General features: G+C 55.4%; 1 protein-coding gene across 2 annotated transcripts; it reads left to right on the top strand.

Annotated features, from left to right (window-relative positions):
• Nucleotides 1-108: 108 nt before the first annotated feature.
• HELZ2 (helicase with zinc finger 2) lies at nucleotides 109-27,807 on the top strand. 2 transcript variants are annotated; one of them, XM_066978113.1, is made up of 20 exons: nucleotides 109-962; nucleotides 6,710-7,847; nucleotides 7,930-8,113; nucleotides 8,574-8,681; nucleotides 9,207-9,736; nucleotides 10,108-10,740; nucleotides 11,757-12,540; nucleotides 12,982-13,057; nucleotides 14,359-17,869; nucleotides 18,686-18,771; nucleotides 19,165-19,299; nucleotides 19,535-19,702; nucleotides 19,976-20,117; nucleotides 20,593-20,709; nucleotides 21,278-21,470; nucleotides 22,221-22,355; nucleotides 22,618-22,836; nucleotides 23,138-23,294; nucleotides 23,694-23,861; nucleotides 24,372-27,807. In XM_066978113.1, the coding sequence occupies exons 2-20, from the start codon at nucleotides 6,847-6,849 to the stop codon at nucleotides 24,494-24,496; spliced, it is 8,472 nt and encodes a 2,823-aa protein (XP_066834214.1). In that variant the 5' UTR covers nucleotides 109-962; nucleotides 6,710-6,846; the 3' UTR covers nucleotides 24,497-27,807. The 2 variants fall into 2 exon arrangements, with proteins under 2 accessions (XP_066834214.1, XP_066834215.1); XM_066978114.1 differs by lacking the exon at nucleotides 109-962 and adding an exon at nucleotides 1,656-1,781.

Below are 27,807 nucleotides of genomic sequence, written 5' to 3'. Positions count from 1 at the left end.
AGTGCAGGCGCCAGGCACGATGCACAGCCCATGACGGCCGGCGTTAACACCACCGAGCCTCGGCCTCCCGTGCCTGCAATCTTTTGCAGCCCCTCGCATCCGGGGCATGCAAGTTCTGCCCAGCTGCTTTCCAGAACTTGCAGGATGGTGGCATGGAGATCATTTTATTAGGTGGGGAAGCCGAGGCTGGGGCTCGGCCACGTTGTCCTGCGTGCAACAGCCGCTGCGCGTGCCGGTGCTCCCTGAAGCCTCTTGTCCAGGCTGGTGAGGCCGGGGGCTGCCTGTCTCCGGGGCAGCCTCCTGGGGGACCCTCCTTGGCCTTTCCATTGGGTCTGGGTGGTTTTTGGGTGTCAGCAGGGCCAGCAGGGCAGGCTGTGCTCGCCAGCTACCCGTGCACGCTGCTGTTGACTGATGGCAGCACCCAGTGGTGCAGCGGGAGGATGCTGCCCCAGCTGGGTTGGGGCTGTCCTGAACTGCTTTGGCTCGGCTTGGCGAGCTGCGAGGGAGCTGGGAAGGGACAAAGCTGGGACGGGGAAGGCTGGGAGGCCGAGCAGCCCTCACGCTAGGGGTGCTGAGGTCCAGGTGATGGTGCTTGTGCAGCGGCACGGGCTCTTGCTGCCCAGGGTTATCAGACGGAGCCAACGCGCCCGTGCTCAGCTCCGAGCGCTCCAAGCGTGCTCGCTTCTGGGGGTGGCTTCTTTTTTGGCTCGCGTTTGAACTTCCTGTAGCTGGCTGCACCTCTCCAGGCAGGGAAAGGAATGGAAAATGAAACTGCCCTGATGATGAACAGAAAGGAAACGAGCGAGCCCTGCCCCTCCCGGAAGCCCTTTAAAAACAGAGGCCGTCGGGCTCCCTCCTGGCAGCCTTCGCCGGGCTGGGGACCGGGGCCACCCCTGCACGACCCCAGCCTTTCCCCCGCTGTTTGCCGGAGCCGCCGGGGCGCGGAGCGGCTGCTGGCCCCGGTGAGCAGCGGCCGGGGCAGCCGGGGGGGGGGGGGGGGGCGCTGGCGGCAGGGAGCAGCCCCCGGGGTGCGGGAGGAGGGACGGGGGCTTTGACAGGGGGACGGGGACCGGGACCGGGACCGGGACACACAGACGGACAGACACGCAGACACACTAGCAGCCCGGTTCCCGGGGGTGCGGAGGGAGCGGGGCCGGGCCGGGCGCTCCCCTCCTGTTCGCTGCCCCGTGCGGGCAGCGCCTTGCGGTACCCCCCCGGTGCCGGTGCATCCCCCCCCCGGTGCCGGTGCATCCCCCCCCCGGTGCTTGTGCATCCCCCCCCCGGTGCTTGTGCATCCCCCCCCGGTGCCGGTGCATCCCCCCCCGGTGCTTGTGCATCCCCCCCCGGTGCTTGTGCATCCCCCCCCGGTGCTTGTGCATCCCCCCCCGGTGCCGGTGCATCCCCCCCCGGTGCTTGTGCATCCTCCCCCCGGTGCTTGTGCATCCCCCCCGGTGCCGGTGCCGACGCCAGCAGCCCAGCCCAGCCCAACCCAGCCCAGCCCAGCCCCGGTGCCGGCGCATCCCCCCCCCCGGTGCCGCCGGTTCCCCGCGCCCCGCTGCCTCCGGGCGCCGCCGGCTCCCCCCGCGCCGGTGCCGGTGCCGGCTCCCCCCCGGTGCCGGCGGGAGGGGCGGGGCGGGGCGGCCGTGATGCAATTTCCGCGAAGTCCGGCCCCTCTTTGAATGCGGGGAGGCCCCAGAAACGAAACCACCGGCGGCGGCGGGGAGCCCCGAGCGCAGGGCGGCCGCCCCGGGCTCCCCCCACCTTCCCCGGCCTCGGCAGCGGTGAGAGCGACGCTGGGCCGGGGGGAGCGGGGGCTCTGCGGGGCTCCCCGGGGTGCTGCGGGGTGCTGGGGGGCGCCCCGGGGTGCTGGAGGGCGCCCCGGGGTGCTGGGGGTGCCGGGGGGAGTGGGGGGCACGGGGTGCGCTGGGTGCTGCGGGATCCCTCCGGCACGCAGCGCGGGGCTGGGGGCGCGCTGGGGAGATGCCGGGCACGGGGGGGGCCCTGGGGTGCTCTGGGGGTGCTCGGGGGGGGGCGATGCAGGGGGCGCAGCCCCCGCCCCCCCCCCCCGACGGCTCCCCGAGCTCGTAGCATCATCTCCCTGCCCGTGCGGGAGCCCCGAGGGAGAGGAAGGGCTGGCGGTCAAGGTGCGGCTCTTGGGGTGCAAAGTCCTGGCCGGGTGGCAGGGAGCAGCGGGGCTGCCAGGGGCGCGCTGCGTCCCCCCCCACCCCCCCCGGCAGCAGCCCCCGGCTCCTCTCCGCTGGCCCTTCTGAGCTCCGGGGATGTGGTCTGCGGCTCGTGGTGAACTTTTTCCTGTTTGGGTAAGGCAAACGCAGTGGCTGTGGCTGCAGGTGCCCGCGGGCTCCGTGCAGCCGTGTCCCGGCGTGCGAGGGGGCTGTGCACACCCCCGGGGGCTCCCCGCTGCCGCTTGGCAGCAGCACGCCTGGGAGAAGCGTGCCGGCTTTTTGGGATATGGAGAGAATTGGCTTGGTGAAAGCGGCCGGGAAAAGGAGATTGGCAGCTACAGAAGTTGGTTTTGCTCAGGAGGGAAATACAGGGGCGGGGGCACCCCGGTGTCGCTGCGAGGGTAACCGCAGGTGGATGGGGCGGCGGGGGAGCGAGCGGCACGGAGCAGCACCCGTGGGGCAGCACCAGTGCAAGCCCTTCCCGGCGGCCCGGCTGTGCCACCCACTCGTGGGGTGCTCGGGGATGCTGCACCAATCTCGCCCTGCTCCTCGGAGCACCCGCAGCCGTGAGAAGACAAAGTCCTGGGGTGCCCAGACCTGGTGCTTGGCCGGGGCGGAATGACCGGGGTGCGGGACCAGAGTCCCCCGAGGCGCGCACGTCCCTGGGCACGCCACTGGCGGTGGGAAGATGCAGGGGGCAGTCCTGGCACTCTGACCCACCGCGCTTGCTGTGACCGAGGGGCACTTGGCTCACGCCAGTGTGATGCGTTGCCTAATTTCCTGTCAATAATTAATTGAGGCGAGATCTGACAAAAAAGCCGCCCTCCTCCCCAAGCTCCTCTGCAGCGCGGCGGGCTCCGGGTGCGAGCAGGACCAGCGCCGCGGGTACGCTGAGCCTTCCTCCGCTGCAGCCACGCAGGCGGCCGCGCTTCTGCTCGCCATGCCCAGGGAAATGTGATTACCCCGCGCGTCAGCACAGCCCTGCGAGGGAGATGATGCTCAGGCGCAGTGAGCCCCAGCTCGAGGAAATGCTGTTAGCGAGGCGTGCTTCGCTTTGGTTTTCAGAGGTCAGACCAGTGCCGGGCAGAGGGTGCTCGTGGAGCCGAGGGTGCAAGGAATTGGGAGAGAGGCAGATGCTCCCGGTGGAGCCGGGCCCCAGAGCAGGTGTGTACCAGTCCACGCAACACGAGTGGCTCGTTTCGCCCGTCAGCGGGTCGCAAGTGGCTTTAAACCCCAGTTTGTGCTTTTCAGGGCTCATGCGAAGAAGGGGTGTGTGGAAAAAATACAAAATCTGACTTGCAAATTGAGGTCTGTGGCTCGCAGGTATATGTTCCTCCTGATCAGCTGCCACCATCCTCGAGGCCACGTGGATTTTGCCCTGTTGACATCAGAGCTTTATTGTCAGTAGGAAGGCTGGTTTGTGGGGCAGCTTCCTTGAACTTCCTTGTGCCACACATCTCTCCTCCACCTGTGTTTAGATTTCAAAAGCTCCTGTTGCTGTTTTTTTCTTTTCTCCTCCCTGTTCTGCTGTAAGGTGGTTGTGGAGATGAAAAAGCTTTAAATTGGCTTTAATGCTGGTGATCCACGGAGACTTTAAGAGGGGGATGCGCTTCCCTTTCCTCTTCCCTCCTACTTACAGACCCGGACAGGGAGCTTGTTCCGAGAGCTTGCTGAAAATCAAACGCTTTCTTAAAAAAAAAAAACAAACAGCAGCAGAATTGACCCTTTAAAGCCAGAATACTCCCTCGTGGCTTTTTTAAGCTGGGATGTCCTGCCTTTGGCATGAATTCCAGTAACACCCCGGCTGCCCCGTGCGCTCTTTATTAGTAGTTCCTAAACCGCTTCACGGAGCGGGTCGGTGTCGGAGTTGTTGCAGCGCTGCAGGACCTCATCCTGCTCTCTGCTGGGCTCAGCTCCTCCTGCGCTGCCCTGACCGAGCCGAGTGCCAGCGATCGGGTTTCAGCCCCTCGATTTTGTGTTACTGAGCTCTTTGGGAGTTCTCGCCTGCCCGTGACTGAGTCTCCTCCATGCCAGATGTTGCACAAAGCCTGGACGTGAGCGCTTCTCCCCAGAGGACTTGCTCTAAGGAAGAGGCTTCCAGAGGAAGGAAGGTGAAACTGCTATCAGAGGGAAACCAAAGTGTGCCAAAAGCCACGGATGTTAGCCCTGATCCCGACAGGCTCAGGACTGTGCTCCTGACCGCCGGCTTCACAGGAGCTGAAGCTTTCTGACCACGGCACGGGGCTGCCGTGAGCGCGGCGCTCCTGGGTCCCGTTGTGGGGCTTTCGTCTGGCAGTGCAGCAGTGGAAGCCTGGCCCCGTGGACCCGCTCGCTGCTGCTGCTGCTGCCGCTGCCTCTGTCCGCCCCTTGCCCTGCTGGCTGCCAGCTCCCGTGCTCGCCAGACCCTCTGCAAAGTTCCTGCAGTGAGCGGAGCCCGCAGCGGTTGGCTCAGCACCTGCAGCCCCGTGGCAGCGCTGCCCTCGCTGTCTTATTGGGGTTCAGCATCGCTTTGTGCCCCTGGGCAGGACACACAGCTGCCCCACTCAGCCTCCTGCCCCTTTATTGCTTATAGGTGCTCTCCTGTATGTTTATTGTTTCCCAGCTTATTTCATTTCAGTGTGAAACATTTCCTCTGCGTCCCTCAGCAGTCAGGCGGCACCAAAACTTCTGCTGTGGCCTCAACCTTTCTGTGGCAGAAACCAGAGCGAAGAAAGAGCTCTTGAACCCTTCAGTCTTGGGGACTGGGTATCCGCAGGACGCAGTGCACAGGTGGTGCTGTGTGAGCAGGTCCCGTGTGCTCCTTACGGACTCTGCAGGTTTGGTGCGGAGATGAGGCCAGGCAGAGCCGGGGCAGGGCCACGCTGTGGGTCCTGCTGTAAGCTCCCACAGCCTTCTAGGTGGGGGCTCCCAGCCTGCACGGAGCGCTGTCGGTAAAGGCTTTGAAACAACCCGGCAACGATGAGCTGGGAGGGATTTAGCTCCCGGTACAGGGAACTGGTGGCATGACACAGCGAACCAGTCCGTGGGGGGACACAGCCGGTGCTGCCAGGGGGGTCTCTGCTGTGGAGCTTCGCAGCTTAGGGAAGCAGCAAGTGGCAGCGGTGCATGGAGCCAGGCTTGCTGCCAGACCTGGGGAGATAAACAGTGCTCGTGTGTATCCGCCAAGTGTGTGCCCAGCCCGATGCGTGGCGGAGAGGTAGGAGGAGGTGATTTATTCCTGCTGGCATGGGGATGCGATGCCGCTTGCTCCCTGCTGGTGCACGGTGATGCTCCGGCCGCTGCCGTCCCTGCTTGGTGTTTTGCTGCCTGCGGTCCCAGCCCGAGCGGCAGCGCCAGCACCCAGCCGGCTGCGCCTCGGCGTCCCACGTCCCCTTCACCCACAGGGGGGCAAAGAAATCTCAGTGAAAAGGATTTAAGCAGAAGCAGCGCAAAGTTTGAGCCCTGCTTTGCAGTTTGTCGGACCTCGGCCGTAAATACCGTTCTCCCCCTGCTCCTTTGTGGCTGCGGGTCGGGAGCCCGAGGCAGACGCTCAGCATGATGCTGGTGGCTCTGCTCGGCAGCACACCCTGCCCGCGGCGTGCTCCCTGCGCCCCGAGCGTCGCAACCCAGCCAGCCCCAGCGCCTGCACACACCCCAAAACCCCGCAGCAGCATTTCCAGGGATGCTCCCTGCCCCTGGTTACCCAGGAAACTGCTCACGGATGCTCTCACCCATGGCACGGGGATGGCTCGGAGCAGTGAGTCACCGTCCCCACATCTGGAGCCGGAGCGCTCCGAGCCGGATGTTTACGGGACGAGATGCCGGCGGGCTCCCTGCTCCAGCGTGCCCAGCTCCTGGCCTTGGCTGCTGGAGCCGGGGAGGAAGGAGGGCGGTTGCTGTGTTGATTAATCCCAATTAATCTCATGCGCCACGGGGAGGTGGGCTGGGGGCTAGGCCGGGGGTTCTGCCGCTCGGCACGGTGGTGGGGCTGCCCTGCCGTGCCCCAGCACGACCCAGGGGGGAGAGAGCAGGCGAAAAGAAAGAGAAAGCTGGCGGGAGCGAGCGGAGATGGGGGAGGTGCTGGGAGCGGGAAGAGGAAGTCGGATCGCTGGGCTCTGCTCTGGGAGGTCAGTGGCCGCTGCAGGGACCCTTCTCAAGCCGAGCCCTGCCGTGCCGTGCTGTACTGTGCCATCCACCCTCTTGGACAGCCTCTGCCACAGGTGGCTCCCCTGCCCTGGGCAGGACAGGACGAAGGTCTGCAGCCCGCAGCACGCTGAGGATTGTGCTCAGCCTCCTGGTGCCCCACAGCTCGGCAGCGTCCCCTTACAGGACGTGGTCCTCCGGGACCCACTCAGCTGCTGAGCACGTCGGGAGCAGACCCCAAGTGCTTGGGTGCTGAGGACAAGCATGGCTCCGGCTGAGTTTCGCTGCAGGCTGAGGCTCCTGGCTAGTCGCAGGAGGCTTTGTTTTGGTGTCGGAGAACGCGTGCAGCAAAGAGGCCAGCTAATGCTCCCTGCTAAGTCACTCGTTGCTTGTTTCTTTGTCAGGCTCAGGGAACTCGCACCGATGGCCGGCAGGTACGTAGCGAGCTAGGACACAGCGGCTCCATGGCACCTCCTCCGCCCCGCACCGCTCTTTAGAAACTTCCCTGGGGTCACCTCACTCTGCACGGCCACCGCTGACGATGCCCACAGCAAACGGCCCCACGGTGCCGCTGGGCACCCTCCAGCGGCATGTGGAGCTGCTCCTGGTGTGCTCCAAGTGCAGCGTGAAGGAGGACGAGATCACCTACCAGCTGCGGCAGGTGGAGCACAAGTGCATGTACGAGATCCTCCTGGCCCGCTGCCGAAGCCGGCGCAGCACAGCATGGAGGAAGGTGTCGAGGCGGCCGGGCTTCCCCAACCCAGCCCGCTACGCCGTCTGCAGGTACTACGTGGTGGGCTTGGGCTGCAGCAAGCACGGGAACCAGTGCACGTTCGCCTGGAGCCCGGAGGAGGCCATGGTGTGGAACTTCGAGAGGGAGCAGCAGCTGGAGCGGCGGCAGCTGAAGGCGGCGGTGCTGCAGGCGCAGCTGGGGGGCTGCTCCGCCGCTCACCCCCCCGCCACGGCCACAGCCGCCGGCGAGATCCTGAGCGAGTTTGGGGGGCAGTTCCAGGAGATCTGCAAGCGCTGCTTCTTCGGCTGCCCGCAGCGCATCTCGGCAGGCGGCCAGGCGCGGCTCTGCGAGTCCCACCACAGCTGGGACCCGCTGCTGGTGCACGTGGTGTCCGACAGCCGGCTGAAGAAGCAGTACATCGCCATCCGCCCCTGCCCCGAGTTCATGCCGACCCTCAGCTACTGCTGCTTCGTCTCCAAGGGGCAGCCCTGCCGGCACAGCATACAGCGGTGCCAGTACGCGCACAGCGACGTAGAGATGGCCATCTGGCAGGCCGAGAGGGAGCAGGGCCTGCTTCGCTCCGACCTGCTGCCGGCAGCGGGGCTGTGCGCCGAGAACGGCAAGCCGGCGGCGCCCGCGCCGGTGCACTTCTACTGCCGGGTCTGCCTGGTGACCTTCAGCTCGCAGGAGAGCTTCGAGGACCACTGCTCCTCCGCCGAGCACGTGCAGATGCTCTCGGTCGACACCTCCGTCCAGTGGGTCCACCGCGCGCCGCCGCTCGGGCTGAGCGCCTTCACGCTGTGCAGCAGGTAAGGTGCCGCGCTGGCACCAGGGCAGGGCGGCCGCGGGCACCAGGCGCGGGCGGCACCTGGGACGCCTCTCTCCCGACAGAGCGGAGGTGTGCGAAATGGGGAGCAGCTGCACCAAGGCGCACTCCACCGAGGAGCTGCAGGAGTGGATCCAGAGGGTGAAGGTTGCCGTCAAGAAAAAGAAGCAGGCCATGAAGGAAGGGCTTTTGTCCTACCAGGACCGGCTCATCGCTGAGTATCAGAAGTGCTCCAACGAGGTGTTGATTGTAAGTCGTGGGCGGCAGGGTGGGAGCGTTAGTTTGTGGTATCCTGGTGTGTTTTCTGAGCTTGGGAAGGGAGCCCACGGCTTCCAACAGTCTCATCGCCAGAGGTGGGCGAGATGCAGAAAGGGATCATAAAATCATTCAGGTTGGAAAAGACCTCTAGGATCAAGTCCAACCGTTGTAGCATCCCTGCTTCTTCTCCCCTTTTGAGATAGCCGGAGCACCAGGAGCTTGCTCCAGGTACCCGACCGTGCTGCTCTGCCCCGGGACATTTTATTTCCCAAGGGTGCTGCATGGGAACACTGAGCAGCAACGCTGGGGGCTGAGCTGAGGATTTATGGATGGTCCTGCCTGGGGTGCAGGTAGCAGAATGGCAAAGGATGGAGATGGCAACGTGGTGGGCTCTGGAGCCTGTCCCTGAGTTATTGCCTTCATCCCCCCCCTTCTTGTGCCTCTCCTGCAGATGTCTGAGTACGTCGAGGGCGTTACGGTTGTGTGTCAGCAGCCCCTGCATGTGCAGTCGGAGGACAAGCGGTTGAAATACCAGTGGAAGTTCAGGGTCCACTCCCAGGTAAGCCCACCTCTGTGTAATGGGAGGCTGAGAGCCTGCCCGCCCCTGCAGGATGCTCTTGGCTCCAGGACAGGGATCTGGGGGTGTCCAAGAGGGGACACGTGTCTGGTATTTGGCAGTGGCCGTGTGGGGGTGCAGCCACCGTGTCTGCTGCCTTGTCTCATGCAGCGGGGCTGGTGTGCACCTGGCTGCTCTCAGCACCTCCTGCTTATCATCACAAATAACGACCTTCAGTCACGTTCCTGCCCAGAATTTTGTGTGGGCATTGGGAGCAGGAGGCCAGGTCTAATTCCCCTCTGCCAAGCTTACAGCAGACACTCTATAAAACTGCGACCTGAGGTTCTTAAAAGCTTAAAGAAATTGCTGTGGGGTTGCACGAGGAATAAGCTCCTTTCAGGAGAATTTCAGGAACACTGGGTCCAGGGTGGCACTCAGCTCCTGCAGCAGCTTTCGGTAGGAAACGCTGCCGGGAGCACCTTGGGCTCATGCCTTGGGTCGCCCTCACCGTGTCTCCTCACCTGGCAGATGCCCCTGCAGCACGTGGCGCTGCTGAAGCGGGATCCAGGGGCCACCTTCTACCTCTCGGGGAACGGGCTGTCACGGGGCCTCCACTACCTCCGCGGGGAGCACGTGGCCACGCTGCCCACCTCGCCGCCCGTGGCGCTGGTGGAGGTCTCCATGGAGTGCTGCACGCTGGGCGTCTTCGAGCAGTGGGTGGTGTTCGACTTCGGCAGCCGCCCCGTCCTCCTGCAGAAGATCAAGGTGAAGGTGGGCCGGCGGGAGGCCCCCCAGCACGTCCCCGCCACCACCAGCAGGGAGGACGGCCGCGCCGTCAACTTCATGCGGTGGGACCGAGGCAACCGGATCATCGTTCCCAGCGTGCCGAGGACCAGTGAGGACATGGATCTGCTGGCCAAATACAAGCCTGCGGCGCTCTCGCTGGACTACCGGCGCGAGGGCAGTGTGAACGCTGCCATCACCCGGCTCAACTACCGCGAGAGGATGCACAGCTTCCTCTTCTGCGAGGAAGAAGCCGAACAGGCTCTGATTGCCAAGTAAGCGCCCGGTGTGGATGCAAACGGGTTCCTCCTAGCTGTGGACCGTGCACCCATTGCTAGCCCCGTCCTTGGGGCCATGCTGCTGGTGAAGTCTCTGTCTTTTCTGGGTTGGGTCCTCGGGCTCCTGTGAAACCCTCCAAAAAAAAATGGAAAGCAAGAGGGCTTGCTGGGCAGTGTTACGAGGGGAAGGGCTGTGTCATGTCGCGTGGCTGTGGATCGGCTCGAAGCACGGTTCCTGTCCCTGTGCTCAGGTGGCCAGCAGCCCCTCTGGGTGTAGGTGACGATCCCCCCTTTGCGGAGGGGAGGGCAGGTGCTGATGAACTGACGAGTTGGTTCTCTGTGTTAATTCGGGTCTTTCCTCCTTTCAGACTCAACCTGCGGGTCCGCATCTCGCTGAGCAACATGATCGAAAGCCTCTCCATGGGGATGAAGTTTGCCCCGCCTGGTGAGCTGTTTGCTAAAGTGCCTACCCCGTATAACCTCTCGCCGGACACAGATGAGGGGTATCTGCTGAACAGGTCCGTGCCCACCGCTTTCCTGGCACTTGACCCACCTGTAGACAATCGGGTTTACGAGGTTGGCGTGGAGAATAAAGCCACCACAGAGAACACTATCTGGCTACAGATACCAAACAGATGCTGCTCAGAGCTGAACTTGAAGCCAAATACCTCCCTCAACGTGGAGATCCAGTTCCAAATTGACCAGCTGCTGTTCCGGCAGTGGCATCAGGCTGTCGACCGCCTGTTGGATGAGAGGCTGGTCCTACCTGATGTTGCCAGTTGCACTATCCCCTACTGCCTCAGACAACCACAGGAAGGGAACAGCAAACAGAAACTGGCCATCTCCTTCATCACTGGCCAGGTAACCAGCAGCCGGCAGGTCCCACCTCTTCTCATCTACGGGCCTTTCGGCACGGGGAAGACGTTCACGTTGGCCATGGCCACCCTGGAGATCATCAGGCAGCCCAACGCGCGGGTGCTGATCTGCACCCACACCAACAGGTTAGCAGGGGACGAGGGAAAAGGCAGCCGGAGTCGTGGGCCAGGCTCCTGCACTGGGCCAGTGCTTGCCTCGTGTGATGAGAGGGAGCCAGAGTCCACGAGAGGGAGCTGAGCTGGCCTTTTTTGAGTATGCGTTTCAATTACTTGTTTAAATAAATAATTCATTTGCGTTTAATATGTCTTAAACTGCTCTGGCACTCCTGTTAGGAAGAAGCCTGGCACGGGTGGAAGTGTTGGCAGAAGAGGTAGCATATTCCTGCTCCGTTATAAAGTGGGGATGGAGAGAGCGTTATTTCTTTCTAGCCTTGAACGTGTACTGGAAGAAATGGAGTGGAGCCCTTGAAGGCTCTATGCATATGTCATTGTTTTGACTTTTCCATGGGGAGTTTGGGGAAAGGGAAATGCAGATCTGGTCTGACTGCTGTTGAGTCTGCCTCGAGAGAATCCAGGCCAAGCTTGTTAAAATTAGCGCAGTTATGCTGAGAAGTGTCCACGTCCAATCCTGCAGGCTGTTACTGCCGTAGTTTGCAATGTATAATAAATGTATGACTTCTAATCTTAGCCTGTTTCAGGCTGCCTGCTCACACTGAAGCTACTTTTGTGCAGATCTTGCATCATCCGCTTGGGCTGGGGATGCCGGGAGGTCAGCAGAGGAGAGGTGTGCCAGCTCACGGCTGTGTGATTTGGTTCCAGGGAGAAGCAGGGCCACAGATTTAGCTGGGCACGTTGCATTTAAAATGATTTCTCCATACGAGCATGGATTGATGCCCCGGTCTCGAGTATCAAATCATACTTTAAACCATATTCTCAAAATATGCTTGGACTTGGTGGCTGAGTAAACACCGTCTTCTCTGCACGTACATGATTATCTCTTGTGAAGGGTGTGTTGTCAGCCACAACTTGGGGAGGGTTTGGCTGCTGGTGGGTGGATGATAAGAGAAGACTGGGATAATGGCCACAGCACTGGGAGCACCACTTACAGTCCCTTGATAGTTTCCACCTTTGTTCCACTCCAGCGCTGCTGACATCTACATCCGGGAGTATTTCCACAACTACGTGACCGACGGGCATCCGTGGGCTGTTCCCTTGAGGATTATATCCACTGACCGTCCCGTCAGCCTGACCGACCCCACCACTCAGATGTACTGCTGCCTCTCTGAAGACCAGCGCTCCTTCCGGCACCCCACGCAGACAGAGATCAACAGGCACCGCATCATTATTACCACCTCCATGTTATCCAAGAACCTGAAGGTCGCCCCAGGTTACTTCACCCACATCATGATCGACGAGGCCGCTCAGATGCTGGAGTGTGAAGCTTTGATTCCACTCTCGTATGCCACTCTCGAGACCCGGATCGTCCTCGCTGGGGACCACATGCAGATAACCCCAAAGCTGTTCTGTGTTGGGGAGGGGCAGTCCGCAGATCACACCCTCTTGAACCGACTCTTTCAGTTTTACCAGAAAGAGAAGCATGAAGTGGCCAAGAAGAGCAGGATCATCTTCAATGAGAATTATCGTTCTACCGCAGGCATAATTGAGTTCGTCTCCAAGCACTTCTACGTTGGCAAAGGCAATGCTATCCATGCCAGTGGGAACATCCCCCCCCACCCCGAAATCCACCCGCTCATGTTCTGCCATGTGCCTGGTGTGGCTGAAAGGGATATGTCCTTGATTTCGTGGCACAATGCTTCCGAGATAATACAAGTGATTGAGAAAGTGGAGGAGATTTTTCAGAGGTGGCCAGACGAGTGGGGTGTCCGAGATCTGAGGAGGATCTGCGTGGTCTCCCACGGCGTACAGGTATGTAGGAGAACCACGCCTTCCCTAGCTGGAGGGGTGTGTGTGCACTGCTGACTACTCCCTAAACCCTTCCTAATAAATGCTGGGCTCTGTTTACGATAAACCCATCTCTTGTGTTAGCAAAGAGGAGGAACCTGGGGTCTTGCATGCCACCGTTTTTTTCTCGAGGTGCTCTCTGTGTAAAGCAGTATGCAGTGGGTGGCTGCACCAGAGATGCCTCGCGGTGGGGTGCTTTAGTCAAAGATGTCTTTCAGCTTCCTCTAAGCTGGATAACTGTAGGGCAGAGTGGGAGCACTGACTGGAGTCAGCCCAGGACGTGAGATTGCTGTTGAGTAACTTTGTTGGGGAACTGGCAGCTGAGAAGGGTGAGGGACCTTGAAGTTGGGGGGGGCATTCCTGAGCTGAAACTGCGCTCAGTTAGGCCTCTTTCTTCCTTACCAGGTTTCTGCAATACGGCAAGAGCTGAGGAAGAAGCAGCTACCAGAAGTGGTGGTGGAAAACTATGAAAACTTGCCAGGTTCGTGTCCTTCACAATAATTAGTAATGCGTGGTTGTGTTTTGAGGTCTCCTGCGCGCTAGGGAGGACTCTTCCAGTCACATCTGTGGACAGGAGAGTTGATCGCAGCTACTGCCCCTGGGTAATGGGCAGGGAGAAGAGACGCTGGGTGGTCAGAAGAACATCTTAACATTGTCCTCCTTGCTAAAATGCCCAGGGCTGAGCTGATGTAGCAAGTGGTTTTTATGGGCACTTACCCATGGCTGGCGGGCAGGGTGGTTTGCGTTTCCTCGCTGTGCCTGCTGTACAGCATTTGTGTGCATCTCTTACGCCAGATACCCAGGCTCTCTAAAGCTCACTCAGTGAGTGCCCATACATGCATTTCCCTGCAAGATACCCAGGGTGGTCTCACGGCAAAATACCTCTCTGGGAGAGTGCCCGGGGTGCTTTCAGGCAGAGCTCCCTGCTCTTCCCCGTGCGGCCCACATGGCGCTGAGTAGGAGGGAGCGCCTGGAAATCCTCTGGCTGATTGCCATCCCCGTCTGGTTGGTAATTCTTGGAGTTCACCCTTGCCTTCATGAATACGATTTCGCACTGAATTAAATCTGCACCCAACTGTCAAGTCGTTCCAAACATACGGATGTTGCTTGGTGGGAGGGTGGAGACCCTGGAAGTGCAATCTTGGAGACGTCAGCACGTGTGAATTGTGTGAAGGAAGCCCCACGTACCAGCAGGGGAGGCCAGGAGTAGAAGGGAATTGAACGTAACGTGCCCTGTGGGTACCCACTGCAGCAAAAACTGCAGAGCAGTTTGCTGAAGGAGGAGTCCGCTGCCCTGGCTGATGAGAGAGGGATAGGGCTGTTTTTGTTCTCCAGGACTTAGCTTATGACTCATCCATGTTTTTAATATTATTATTTTTTTTACTGTACAGCTGGGACTCCTCGTGGTGAGAATTAACCGACCCCTGGGGTGTGTTTCTGCTCTCCACACCCTTTCTTTACAGTCTCTTCCCAGCTCTGAAATCACCAGGGTGCCTCTCGCTGTTTGTTATTTGCTGTGCCATCAGCCGGCAGCGCTGTCCTTGAGGGTAGAGGGACACTTGTGAAGGGTCACTGTCCTCGTCCCCGCCAGGCCCGCGGGGCTGCTCGGTGGGCACTCGCTGTTTCTGTGCCCTGCCGTTCTCCTGTCTCCCCACTGCCCTTCCCTCCCCGGTATGTGGGTGGCGGTGACTGGCGGCGTCCGTCCCAGCTCGTGCCTGGAGGCCGTCGCGATCCCCGAGAGCGTTCCCACGAGTGACTTGTGCCTTGTCCCCTCCGGTGCAGGGCGGGAGTTCCGGGTCATCATCATCAGCACCGTCCACACCAGCGAGAGCCTGCGCATCTCGGCCTCCCACAACCTCGAGTTCTTCAACGAAGCCCGAGTGCTCAACACCATCATGACCAGGGCCCAGTCGCAGGTCATTGCGGTGGGGGATGCAGTGGCCTTGTGCTCCCACGGCCAGTGCAGCAAGGTGTGGAAGCGCTTCATCCAGGAGTGCATCGAGAAGGGGAGCGCCTCCCCGGAGAACCTGACGATGGCGCAGATCAAGCAGGCCGCGTGTGACAAGGAGAGCTGGAGAAGGAGGAGCCCGCAGCGGAACGACGAGGACAGCGACTCGGATTCCTGGAGCTCTGAGGCCGACAGCCTGAATCCCGACGATCCCATCCTCCAGGAGCTCTTAGACGAGAGCAAGAACATGCTGGTGACGGTGTCCGAAGAAGGGCTGCTGAATGTGAAGCCTGAGACTTCAAACCGGTGGGAAGACAGGCAGGAATACGTCAGCTTCTCCTCTCAGGTGATGCAGGAATATCTGCGTATGCACCCCAAAATGTACAAGAGGTGCGAGCTGGTCAAAGAAAGGTTTGACAGGGCTTCTGCCATCACCCTCAATGACTCTCCTGCCATGAACATTCAGATCAAAGGCAGGGTTCACTGCGGGACGGCCTTTACCGGCGACGAAGTGCTCGTGGAAATCCTGAAGAACAGCACGGATGACAGCAGCGGCCTCCGCCCACAGGGGAAGGTGGTGGGCATCCTGAAGCGTGCGGAGAGGGAACGGACCTTCATCTGCATGATGGACGAGTTTGACCCCCGGGTGATGATACCCATCGATCCCACTGTCACCAAAATATTTGTCCCAGGCCTGAAAGAGAAACCCAACGTCATTCCCATCCGCAGGCTTGTTAATGGGAAGTACAGGGTGGTCAGCTGCGAGAAGATCAGCCAGGACACAAGGAGATGCCAAATCTTCTGTGTCCAGGTTATCTCCTGGCGGGACGGTTTTTACTACCCTTTGGGGATAATAACTGAGATTTTGCGTGTGGCCTTGACTTTGGAAGAAAGCTTAAAGATCCTCAACTTGGAGTATGCCTTAGAGAGGAAATACCCAGCTGCTGTTACCAGGGAGCTTGCCAAATACACCTCCAGCAAACCAAACCTCACCAAGGAGAATCTGAGGGACTGTCAGAGTTACCCAACCTTCACTGTTGACCCTGAAGGTGCCAAGGATTTGGACGATGCTGTCAGCGTCAGGGATCTTGGGCGTCACTACGAGATTGGGATCCACATCGCGGATGTGGCTGGCATCATTCCCAAAGGCAGCGCCTTGGACCTGGAAGCAAAGAGGCGTGGTGTCACCTACTACCCCCCTGAGCAGGAGCCCGTGTGCATGTTCCCACCCCGCATTAGTGAAGACATCTGCAGCCTCCTGCCACAGAAAGAGCGCCGTGCGATCTCCTTGTTCGTCACCATAGAAAAGGAGACTGACATGGTGATAAAGGGAATCTTCACCCTCTCTGTGGTCCAGTCAGACAGGCAGCTGACCTACAGCGAGGCAGAGCTCTGCATTCAGAACTACTACAAGGGAGGCGGGGACGCCCTTTGTTTCGATACCCTGGAGGACTGCATAGCTGTGGCTTATCACTTCTCCAGGATCCACCGAAAGTTTCGGCTGCAGGAGGATTGCTTCTATGACCAGCTGGATGAGGAAAGCTCCCCAGGTAACAGGGGGTCCCATCAGATGATAGAGGAGTTGATGATCATGTTCAATAGTTTCGTGGCTGAGTTCCTCACCAACCAGGAGAACACCAGAAATGTCACTCCTCTCCGGTGTCAGAGCGAGCCAAGCCCTCAGCAGCTTTTAGCCATGAAAGACAAGTACAGCCATATCATCCCTTTGTCCCTCCATCTCTCACACCACCTGGGAGATGTGTCTCCTAATCAAGAGTCCCCTAAAAATGTGGAGTTCAGCCTCCTGGCCCCCATCTGGGAGCATTTACAGTCAGCTGCACATCTCTGTGATCTCCATAAGATGCTAGACCTTATCGTTACTGATGACATCCACCCGAAGCTGGCCCCTGTGGTCCTGGAGTTCAGGAGACTGCTCAGCCGCTCCTATTTCAGTCGCTCCAACTCCACTGTCCTGTCGAAAGTGGGCCACTACTCCCTGCACGTTGACTCGTACACCTGGGCTTCCTCTCCCATCCGCCGGTACATGGATGTCGTGGTGCAGCGGCACCTTCATTCTGTGCTCCGCAAGAAGCCCATCATCTATTCTTCCGATGACATCGAGTTTCTCTGTCATGACTTCAACAAGAAGAATTCCAAGGTGGTGATTTACGAGAAGAGAGCCCGCTCCATGCAGTTGGCCACCCAGCTGAAGAGCCAAGTCCTGCAGAAGATCGCCTTCGTGGTGGATATCGAAGGGATGGAGAGGTACTTTAAAGCCCTGTTTCCACTGAGTAGAGAGAGTCTTCCAGATCCACAGGTAATTAATTACAGGGCCCTTCAGCTGATAGAGCAGCCCATGTTCATCCAGAAGCAGAAGAGCGTTAGGCTGACGTGGAAGAGGAGGATGTATTCTGTGGAGATGATGAAGGAACACAGACTGAAGGCAGGAGCTCTCCACGACCACAGCATCACCCTCTTCCAGACCCAGATATGGCAGGACATGCTCGCGGCCATCAGAAGTGAGAATTTTGAGAGCCTGGCCGCTTTGCTGCAGAAGAGCAAGGAGCTCTACAAGCGGCAGGTGGGCTGGGTAAGGAAGAGCGAGTGCTTGCACTATGTGGAGATCACCCTGGAGCTGAGCGCCGGCGACACGCTGCAGTTCCAGCTCACCACGGACGTCTCCCGGGGCTTCCTGGTGCCCTTCGTGCAGCTGTGGTGCGTGACGCCAGGTTTCGACGTCTGTCTGCAGCACACGGAAAAGCCTATCGACTGCTTCTCTGCGTACGCCACCCTGCCGTCCAAAGACAAGTACAAGCACGCGGCGGAGTATAGCAAGGTGTGGATGCCGATGAGCGCCATGGAGTCTGCTTCGTGTGCAGTGGCTGAGAATGACTCTATTGTCCTCCACGATGTCAAAATCACCTGGGCAAAGCAGAGGACGAGCAAAGGGCAGCTGCAAGGGACTTTCTGCCTAAAGAAAAGCTTTTTGGAGGAGTGCTCCATTGAGGTGGAGTTTAACCACTGTTACCTGTGCATTCGCCTAAGTGGGCTGAAGGTTAGGAGCCTTGAAAGCAACGAGGAATGCCTTAGCCATGGCCTCCAGAACCTGTCTTTGAATAACAAGGACAAATCAGAAAACAAACTTGTGGTCGATCCAGACACATACACCTGGGTGGCTCATGGGATCACCGAGGAGTTCAGCGACGACCAGAAGTCAGACAGGAGTAGTCAGCAGACTTTGAATTTTTACATCAACTATATGTCTATGGAGAACATCCCCGTGGAAATCTCACAGCCTTCTGCCAGCTTCACAGTGGAGCTCATACCCAAGATGCTGCCAGACATGTAAGTGTGCTTCGTGCTCATGCTCTAGTTAGCCTACCAGTGCAGCGTAATGGCTTCCTGAGGGACCCCCTGCTAGACCCAGACAGGCTTTGCTTTGCCCCAAAATCTGTCGTTGCTCAGCTCCGGCTGTGCCCTTGGGCCGTTGCCGTTTGTTGGGGGTGGTGTCATTTCTCCCACCTGTCCTCCAGGTGGTTTCTTGCTGGTGGACCTCGAGGATGGGGCTGGGGAGGTAGAGGAAGGTGCCATGGTGAGGTTTCACTGGACATCTGTTTCTTACGTTCCTGAATTGCTGCAATATGTGTCATAAAAGGCAGCGTGAAGCACTGGATCAGGGTTTGTTGAGCAAACATGTGCTCCCTGATGTTCCAGTCATCCTCCTGTGTTGCTGTGAAGCATGACCTGCACTTACCAAAGCACAGCTGATGTCCCGTTTGCCCTTCTCTGTTCGCAGTGCAGACTGCAAATCGCATCCGTGACTGCTGTAGTTTTTCCAGGGCAGAATGTGCTTCCTTGTTTGTTGTAAATTTTAGGAAAAAATGAAATGCTAATCCAATAAAATGGAGTTGGGAGGTAATAAAATCGAGTTGGGACGGAAGTTGTGCTCCTTGCTCTCAACATCTTTGCAGGCTCAGCTCTTCAGAGAGGCACAAAGAGCAGAATAGGACTTGAATGCAAATTTTTTTAAGTTCTTTGTGAAAGGAGTTAATGCAACACCAAAGGAGAAAGAATAAACGAGACAGTTGTACAAAGCTGTGTTACTGTCTTTGCTACTTTATGCTACACTTCATTCACCCTTTATTTTTCCTTGTCTGACAGACGGAAAGAAAATGCAATTCGGAGACTCCAGCATGCCTCCGAACTTGCTAAAAGCATCGCTTTAGGCCACGAACCTCCAAAAAAAGGTAGGTGCAAATATTCACCTTTGACTACGTGCTTCTGGCCAGGCAGGTGACCTGGCAGCCTCTGTGGGCCCCTTCCATGGGGATTCTGCCGCCGAAGCAGGAGGTTTCCCTGCCAAGGGGAGGGAAGAGCTGCTAGCCCGGTGGTGTGCAGGTGGCGTTGGTACAGGCTGTCCTGCTGGAGCGGGTGCAGCCCAGGTTTTATCCCCAGGACTTGCAGAGAAGCCTCAGGGGCAGAGCCTCTTGGCACAGGACAAGGGTTATGTTTGGGTGGTCTTGTCTCTGGGCTGTAATTGCTTGGTAGTTGCCGCAGTCACTTGGTACCTCCTGTTGAATTGCTTGTGTGCTCTCTTTGGTAACCTTCTCTAAACTTGTTCTCTTGTCTCTTTGCTGTAGCAGTGACAAAGTCCAAAATCCTGCAGCAAAAATCCTTTGATCTCCCTGGCAGCCAGAGGAAGCTCAACGAGAGTCAGAGACAGGCTATTCTAAATGCTTTAAAAAAATCCTTCACGCTCATCCAAGGCCCACCAGGTAGGGCAGTGGGGACAGCACGTGTACACGTGCACCTTGGCGTTGGGACCTTGTCTGTCACTTTCCGTGGGGCCCACAGTGAGACAGGCGAAGGTCGCACAGGTTGGCAGCGCCTAGGGCTGTTCAGGGCAGTCCCCTTGGTCCTTGAATTTTTTCATGGCTGGTCATTTGGATACTGATCTAGAGCAAGGGTGTCCTGGTTAAAGCGTTCTGAGCAGCATTCTTGCCTCTCTAGGTACAGGGAAAACCGTTGTTGGAACTCACATTGTCTACTGGTTCCATAAGCTGAATGAGGAGACCAGCAAGAATGAGCAATTGCCTTCCTCTGATGAAGACGAGCCTGAAAAGAGAAAGTGCATCTTGTACTGTGGCCCATCCAACAAGTCCGTTGATGTTGTTGCTGGTAATTATCTGCTCTAAGCCCTTGAAGTATCTCATACCGGCGGAAGGGAAGGGCTGTGAGCAGGAGGCTAGGAGACAGGAGAGGCAGAAAGTGGGGTCTGGTCCTCACAGAAGACTCCTCACTGCAGGGTGAGGACCAGTGACGATGGGGTTGATGAGCGACGGGTGGGGAGAAGGAAGGGGCTCTGCATGGCGAACGCCGGGCACCGCGCAAGCCACCGGGTTTCTCAGCATCACCTGGCGCTGCCTGAGCAGGCTTGTTCTCCTTCCCCAGAGATGCTGCTGAAGATGAAGGACCTGAAACCACTGAGGGTTTATGGGGAGGCCATAGAGACGCTGGAATACCCGTACCCAGGGAGCAACCGGCACCTCTCCCGCAAAGCCTTGCGGGACGCAAAACCAAAGCCTGAGCTCAGGTAGGACGACATGGCCACCCGGGCTGTGCGAGTGCTGGGGCGTGGTGCTTGCTGCGCCCATAAAGCTGAACAAGCCAGAGCAAACGTGGATTCCACTACACTGCTGCAGAGCAGCACTAATGACCTGCTTTGTACTTATATTTTTTTTTTCAACTAAGGGTTTATAGTCTAACATAGCACCTAATCGAGAAACCCCGGTGATTGAAAACATCCTAGATTTTTCATCTCTCTTTTTTTTTTTGAACAGCCCTAAACGTCTCAGACGTCATTCCTGCTTGCAGCTGTTAACAGGCGGTTGCTATATTTTGTGTCCTCAAGGGTGAACTAAGTGTCAGGTCTATAAAGATGGAGAAGTCTGGCTTTGACTTCTTTAGCTGATGTGGTTTCTCCATGTAGACGTGTGGTGTGCTGCACTGGAGAAGAAATTGCTTGGGTCTCTGTGGGGGAGATATTTATGTATTGTCTCTTTATTCAGCAAGATAATCCTGCATCATCGAATCCGAAGGCGACCCAACCCTTTCTGGCAGTTTATCTGTAACTTTGACACTCGAGTGAAGGAAAGAGAGGAGATAACAGAAGCCGAAGTAAAGAAGTGAGTAGAAAGAGACCTTGGTGAGAGATGTCTGAGTCTGGCCATGTGCCACCACCACCTGAAGTATCACAGTGCAGAAAGCTCTTTCCCTGTGAGAAGAGGTTTGGGCTGTAGTTTCGAGGCCTCAGCTGATGCAAGCTGGTAGAGCTCTGTGAAAGTCAGCAATTTTGTCCTGGCTCATGCAAACTGAGAACAGGTGAAAACATTAAAAAAGGTGAATAAGCTGTGCATTTAGAATGATAATAAAAAGTGATTAGCTCAGGGTTAGTGCTACAGTGCAGAGCCTCAGCATCACTTCTGCTCAGTGCTGTAGGCCTCCTGGTCCGAACGTCACAGTATGTCTGCGACACTTGCGTCCTACACCCTGAGCCTCTGCCCTGTTGAATTCAGAACAAAATGCATTTCCTGCTGTCTGTCCCAAGCCCTTTTCAGGGAACACGAGCTCTTTCTGGGGAGGAAAGTAGAGCCAGAAGCATTTAGGAAAGTATAGACTCTGCCTGGTTCCTGCTTGGGAACCTGGAGATGTTTCTCCTGTACATCACCTGGTATCTTCTGCATTGACCATCAGGTACAAACACATCTTGACAGAAGCTCGTACATACGAACTGAAGCGCCACGATGTCATCCTGTGTACGTGCTCTGCCGCGTCTGCCAACTCCCTGGAGAACCTCAACGTCAAGCAGATACTCATCGACGAGTGTGCCATGTCCACAGAGCCCGAGACCCTCATCCCCTTGGTCAGCCATCCGCATGCCGAGAAGGTAAGTCCCTTCCAAAGAACTGTCTCTAGGACGGCTGCTCAGAGCTCTTGAGTCTCTACACACCTTCCACCTCTTACCACAGTGCTCTTCCAAGTTTGACCAGTTTTTACGGTTGTTCTTGGTAGTATCTGTGGTGGCATACCAGTGTTTCAGCCTTGGGGCAGTCTTTTCCTCTGATGTGCAACTCTGCTAGCTATAATTAAAATCTTGAGGCACAAAGAGGTACATAAAGTACATGAGTATGCTCAGCAGGCACGTGAGCTACGTTATCTGTGTCGCTTAAAGCAGACTCATTAAGACCTGAAAGTTACAGTGGAGAACTATTGCATCTACTTGCTGCTTCTCTGGATCAGCTCAGCTCCCTGTCTTCAGTTACACCCATAAGGTCTCCTCTGAACTTGCACTTGGCTTTCTGTAGGGGAAAATACGTGGTGTGGATGTGGTTTTGGTGCTTCATTGCAGAGTGGGCATCGCTGCCACCAAAATACGTGCTGGCCTGGGTACAAAGTGTCAGTGTGACAAGAAGCATGGAGCAGACTTGCTATGTGACAACTTTCTCCTGCCAGATGGGAACTAGGCTCTGCGGTATCTGGGTCAGGATCGTTATATAACACCCAGCACAGTCCCTGATCGAGGTTGCTGTAACTCTAACATAAATAAATAGCAAGAGATGTCTGAATACAAATAGCCTTACACAGAGCTGATGGCCTTCACCACCCTCCCAGCTGAGGTGTCCGTTCTTTGTTCCAGGTTGTTTTGCTTGGGGATCACAAACAGCTGCGGCCTGTAGTCAACAACGACTTCTGCAAGTCTCTTGGCATGGAGACATCGCTTTTTGAGCGCTACCAGAAACAGGCGTGGATGCTGGATACGCAGTACCGCATGGTGAGCTTTTCCTCAGGTTGACTGTCTTTTTTCAGTAACAGAAAATGTTGCTGTCGGGGTCTGTCTCGAGCCACCGGGAAACATATTCCCCACTTCCCTTCCTAGTAACAAGTAAGGTACTCGCCCAGCGCCAGCTCTAGCACGTTGGCATCACAGATGAAACCTGCCTAAAATGATGCTGCTGGTCGAGAATTTCTTTGTTGTTCTTTGTTTTAATTTGTTCATCTCAGCTTCTCCTTCTTTTTTTTTTTTTTCCTGCCAGCACAAAAACATCTGTGAGTTCCCATCCCAGGAGTTTTATGAACATCGGCTGAAAACATGCCCCCAGCTTCAACACAAACGCAGCGTTTTCTACCACAAAGACAACCACTGCTGCCCGATCATCTTCGGGCACGTAGAGGGGAAGGAGCAGAGCCTCATGATTTCTACCGAGGAAGGAAACGAGAACTCCAAAGCTAACCCAGAAGAAGTGGAGCAGGCGGTGAGCAGGGTGCTGGGGAACTGCTGGAGACGCAGAAGGGAGGATGTTGCGTCGGGGGGAATACGGGGACTGTGGAAGGAAGGTTACATTGAGCGGTGAGACGGGACGGAGATCAGCGGGGTGCAGTTTCTCTTCGGGTCTACGGCGTGCTGGCCGTGCTGCTCCTGGCTGGAGGCAGTTGTGTGGGACCGTGACCCAAGAGCAGGCACGGCCAGGCACCATCGCTGCCCGTGGGACAGCCTCCTGGAGGCCCGCTGCCTCCGGCCGCCTTCCCAGGTGAGCAGGACCCCGTTCTCCCCAGGTGAGGACGGCGAAGCAGCTGACACTAGATGGCACCGTCCTGCCGGAGAGCATCGCCATCCTGAGCCCCTACAACGCCCAGGTGTCCGAGATCAACAAGCGCCTCCTGAAAGAGGGCGTCCGCGGCGTGACCGTCTGCACCATCATGAAGAGCCAAGGTGAGGCTCGGAGGCCGGGTCGCTCCTTTTCTCTCCTGAGGCCCAAAGCAACTTCTCAGAGACAAATCTTACAGCGGGGTCGTTTCGGCCCTGTGGGAAGCATCCCTGGGCCGGGATTCAGAGTGATTTGGGATTACGATAGACCCTGCGGAGTGCCCAGGCAGGGTGAGGCTGATGAAGATGGGAAGGGTTCATGTGGAGGATGCCTGAAGGGGGTGTCAAAGAACTGCCCTAGCAAGTGCTCCGTAGCAAGCAACAGCTGGGAATTGGATGGCCTCCAAAGCTGGAGAAACCCAGACTGTGGCTGACGGTTTTGTGGGTCTTGCTGTAGAGAAATGATTGTCTTATGGGGTGGCCAGATGCTTCCTTCTAAACAGTGTGGTCGTTCGTGCTTTCTAGGAAGCGAATGGAGGTACGTGATCCTGTCGACTGTACGCTCCTGCCCTCGATCTGAGATTGACAGGAAGCCCACGAAGAGCTGGCAGAAGAAGTACCTGGGGTTCGTTACCGACCCAAACCAGGTCAATGTCGGCATCACCCGAGCTCAGGAAGGACTCTGCATTATAGGTGGGTAAGCTGGGAGCGTGCGCCGGCCTGCAGGAGAACGGGGTGCTTTGCAGAAAGGGATGGGGGTCTGCGCTAGTACAACCGATGGGCTTGCTTTATTCTTCTGCCCTTTAGACTGTGATTTTGAAACTGGGGCTATCTGGGCAATCTGCACAAAGCAGAGAGCGTGTGTGGGTCATGCGCAGCATGTATATTCTCTCTTTAGTTTGGACCATGTTGTTGCCATCACTTGCATCCTAGAGCTCTCTCCTGGCAGAATTTTGCTTCTCAGTTTCCTGCTACTTGTGCAGATGTAGGCTGTGATGTATAGGAAAGCTGCTCACTAATGTGGCAGCACTGAAAAGGGAGCTGTGGTTTCACAGAGCTCTGGCTGAACAGAACATCCCTGCAAGTTACCCAGCAACATCAGGCTAGAAATATTAGGCCAAAGTGTCTCTGACCGGTCTGTGATGGTGTCATATGAGCCTCTTCTAGCCGCTAACCTGCTGCCTCCCGCCCCTGTGCCAACAGGGAACCGGTACCTCCTGGAGTGCAACCCTTTGTGGAGGAGACTGCTTCAGCATTACATGCAGCATAACTGCTATACCACAGCCCAGGAGATTGCTGTCAGGAAGACTTCAGCCTCCCGCCGATGAAGATGGGTTTTGTCTTAATACACTCGTCCGTCTCCACCAAAACCGTGCTACGTGTGCCTTGGGAAGGACGCAAATCTTTCCATTATTTGAACATGAACCATTGAGCCAAATGCACTGGGAGAGCCAGCATCTTCCCCTGCACGTTGACAGCTCAGCCTCAGTATGAGCTTCGGTGTCTTTCTTTTTATATTACTGCAACGTTGGACAGGAATTTTCATCTCTAGCAAACCAAAAAGCATTTGGAAGTGGGTAGGTGGGCATGTGACTTTATTGATGATATTTTTTTAGATGAAAGATGCTCAGTGGAGCCACCATCCTATCTGTCAGTGCAGCTGTGCTTTGGGGACCAAATACACGGCCCATTCATTGCAGGTGGAATAACTGCACGCGGCAGATCTGCACAGCCAACTGTGATTTGCCATATGGGACCAAAGCTTCTGAGTAGTATCATTCATTGTAAAATGAAGGCCAGGGAATTTTTAAGGCTTCTTTTTTTTTCTTTTTTTTTCTTCAAAGCAGAAAAACAATATTTTGTTTGTTTTTGTTTTTAAGCGAAGAAAGAAAGCAAAAAGAGAACCATGTACTATGCTGTCTAGCCAAAATGCTGTTCTCTGAGCTTGTAAATACCACAGAGCCAAGGCCAAGGTGATTTTGTAAATAGATTTTACTTATTCTTTGTACAAAGGAGGTTGTCCTCACCTGTATAAAGTTAACGAAAACCAAGGACTGCTCCTACCAGGAAATGTTGGAATTTTTAAACGTATTTTAAACCGTTCTGAGTTTTATTTGAAATCTCCTCCTGTAAAAGTCCCCCCCCCCTTTCCTACTCTCTATTTTTTAAAGCTGCTTCTAATTTATTAACTTCTAAATCTGTGAATTTGTTTCACAGTCTATGGCCTGAGTTTTTAAGAGCAGTGATGGAAACTTGGTAAATGTATCACAACATATATGTGTATGATGTATTTTTTTATTTTAAGTAGCCAAACTGCTGTGAACTGGAAGTTGTAATTTTCCTAGAGAAGGTCGATTTTGCACAGTAACTTATGGCTGATATGGATATATAGTGGTGAAGTGGTGCTCTCTACTGAATCATGGAGCTGCTTTTGAAGCACGTTAGTTTTGAAGGAGAATGTCTTTACTTCATTTCAGTTCTGAATGTATGAAGTGCCTGCCTCAGCTCTCCCTGAGACCACATGCTTGGTTGTCTCTGGATGTTCACATGGGATGGAGCCAAGATGCAATCACAGTGTTTTTGCACCACGTATATATTGTGCTGGGACTCAAATTGTCCTGACGTATGCGAAGGGTCCCCATGACTTCACAGCACGATGGCAGGGATGAATTTTGTCCTGTGATTGCAATTGAAAGCACTGCGTGGCTCTTCCCAGTGTGAAGGAATGTGCAATAAGAAAGCTTTGTGTCTGGCAGTCCTTACTTGGCACTGTGTTACTTCTCATGCTCTGACTCTGTCAGACTTGACTCAAGAACTTACGGAGCAATTCCGTTCCTCTCTTCCTTGTTTTAAACTACCTTCCTGCACTTCCCCATTCTATGGGTTTGATCTGTACATTAGAGACCACCCAGGCTTGCTGTTGTATTCCTGAAGCATAATAACTGACCTGTGGCTGCCAATTGCACCAGGGACAAAAGTCGTAAGGAAGTAACTCCTGCTGGTTCTAAAGATGCTTGATAAAAATTGGTAAGATGTGAAGTCCCATTCCTCAAAGTCATTCCACCCTGGATCTTAATGATTCCACGCCAGCCTGATTTTGCAAATATTGCAATTCCAAAATAAGCTTGTATAGGAACAACTTTGTCAGCTACTGAAATGCATTCGTCTATCTCAAAGATGATTTGGAGAGTTGCAAAAGATGCTGGAACTGTTTGGTGCCAGTATCATTCTAACAAATTCATCTTGGTCGCTTTAGAACCAGTGGGCCTTGTTGTTGTTATCTGATGTAACTGAAGAGTCTCTCCCCTGTTATTTCTGCTGGTTATTTCATTACATCTAACACAAATGAGGAGACTCTCCAAGTGTAGTAGCTTAGTCCAATGCTCTTGTGTGGGGTTTGGCCATGTATTTGTATAGACCAAGAAAATGAAAATGAAATGAAAATGAAATGAAATGAAAATGAAATGAAAACTTCCCTTTGCTCTCACCAGGAGAAAAAAAAAATGGTTTACTGCTACACCTTGGAGGGTAAAGCCTAGACTGAAATGTTTTGTTTAGTCACCTCTGTGTTGCAAGACAATACATAGATTTATTTTATTTTTTTTTCTCTGAAGATGTATTTTGTAACTGGTGTTTAGAAAATGCTCCTGTAAATCACCCAAGCAGCAGTAACAGCCGGCCCAGATGCTTTGGCTGTTTGTGCTGTGAGCAGGTACCTGTAGAGTTGGTCATGTAGCTGTAATAGTCAGGGCTAGCAGAAAGTGCAATTAATCAAACTTTTTGTAGACTGTTAGGTTTAGCTGAATATCATGTTCTTGTCCTTATGCTCATGAATAGAAGGAATCATAGAAATTAGCATAGAAAAAAAGTTCAAAGTGGTCTGGTTTCATTTGCATACAGAGCTTTTAATTTACTTTTGAATTAATTCTATATTCAAGCAAATATTCTTAAAATACTTTTAAAAAAAAAATGAACAAAAACCAAAACAACCCACCTTGCTAATTCCGGTAGGAAACAACTGGCAGCACGGTGCACAGGGTATTTGCTGGATCGCAGGCTCTATATTTTCCATAGCTCCCAGACACAAGAACATTGTTTCAGGACACACGTCCAGCAGGATGACTTAATTTCCCCTGCACTAACTGGGGCTAGAGCCTGATTTCAACAACGGGAACCAGCACACGCAGTAAGCGCTGTGCTGCGAGCGGTCTGTGCGGTTACCGCAATCACCTTGCGTCCTGCTCCAACTGGCAGTGAAATTGCAGATGTGCAGAGCTAGGAAACCTCTCCTTGGCCCCCGCTGGCAAAGGAGAAGCCCCATGGACTGTTTCTGAGGATTTGGACAGATCTGTGTAGAACGGTCAATTTACTGCAATAATTTTATTTTTTTTTAAATAGAAATGAAATGTTAAGTGTCATGAAGTGTAAATTAATGAACTTTAAATGTGGCAGGTTTTTATTTTTTGTATGTCTGTAACTTGCAGAAGATCTCAAATGACTCTTTGGATACAAATATTTTTACCTGCTTATAATGTTTGTAAGAATGAACCTCAACATTCCTTTTTTTTTTGATATTTAAGCCATAATTGTAAAAGTGATTTGAACTTATTTAAATAATAAATTTTATTACTGAAAGGTC

This window comes from Anser cygnoides, chromosome 16, assembly GCF_040182565.1.
Source record: "Anser cygnoides isolate HZ-2024a breed goose chromosome 16, Taihu_goose_T2T_genome, whole genome shotgun sequence".
Taxonomy (NCBI): Eukaryota; Metazoa; Chordata; class Aves; order Anseriformes; family Anatidae; genus Anser; species Anser cygnoides.
The sequence above is the reverse complement of the archived record's forward strand: the minus strand, read 5'-3'. Positions and strand labels throughout refer to the sequence as shown.

What these genes read in the sequence shown, in the direction of transcription:
- HELZ2 (XM_066978113.1), top strand. Translation starts at nt 6,847, where the DNA reads ATGCCCACAGCAAACGGCCCCACGGTGCCGCTGGGCACCCTCCAGCGG. An exon ending in GTCCGTTGATGTTGTTGCTG is followed by an intron (nt 19,703 to 19,975) that starts GTAATTATCTGC and finishes CTCCTTCCCCAG; the next exon opens with AGATGCTGCTGAAGATGAAG. An exon ending in CAGAAGAAGTGGAGCAGGCG is followed by an intron (nt 22,837 to 23,137) that starts GTGAGCAGGGTG and finishes CGTTCTCCCCAG; the next exon opens with GTGAGGACGGCGAAGCAGCT.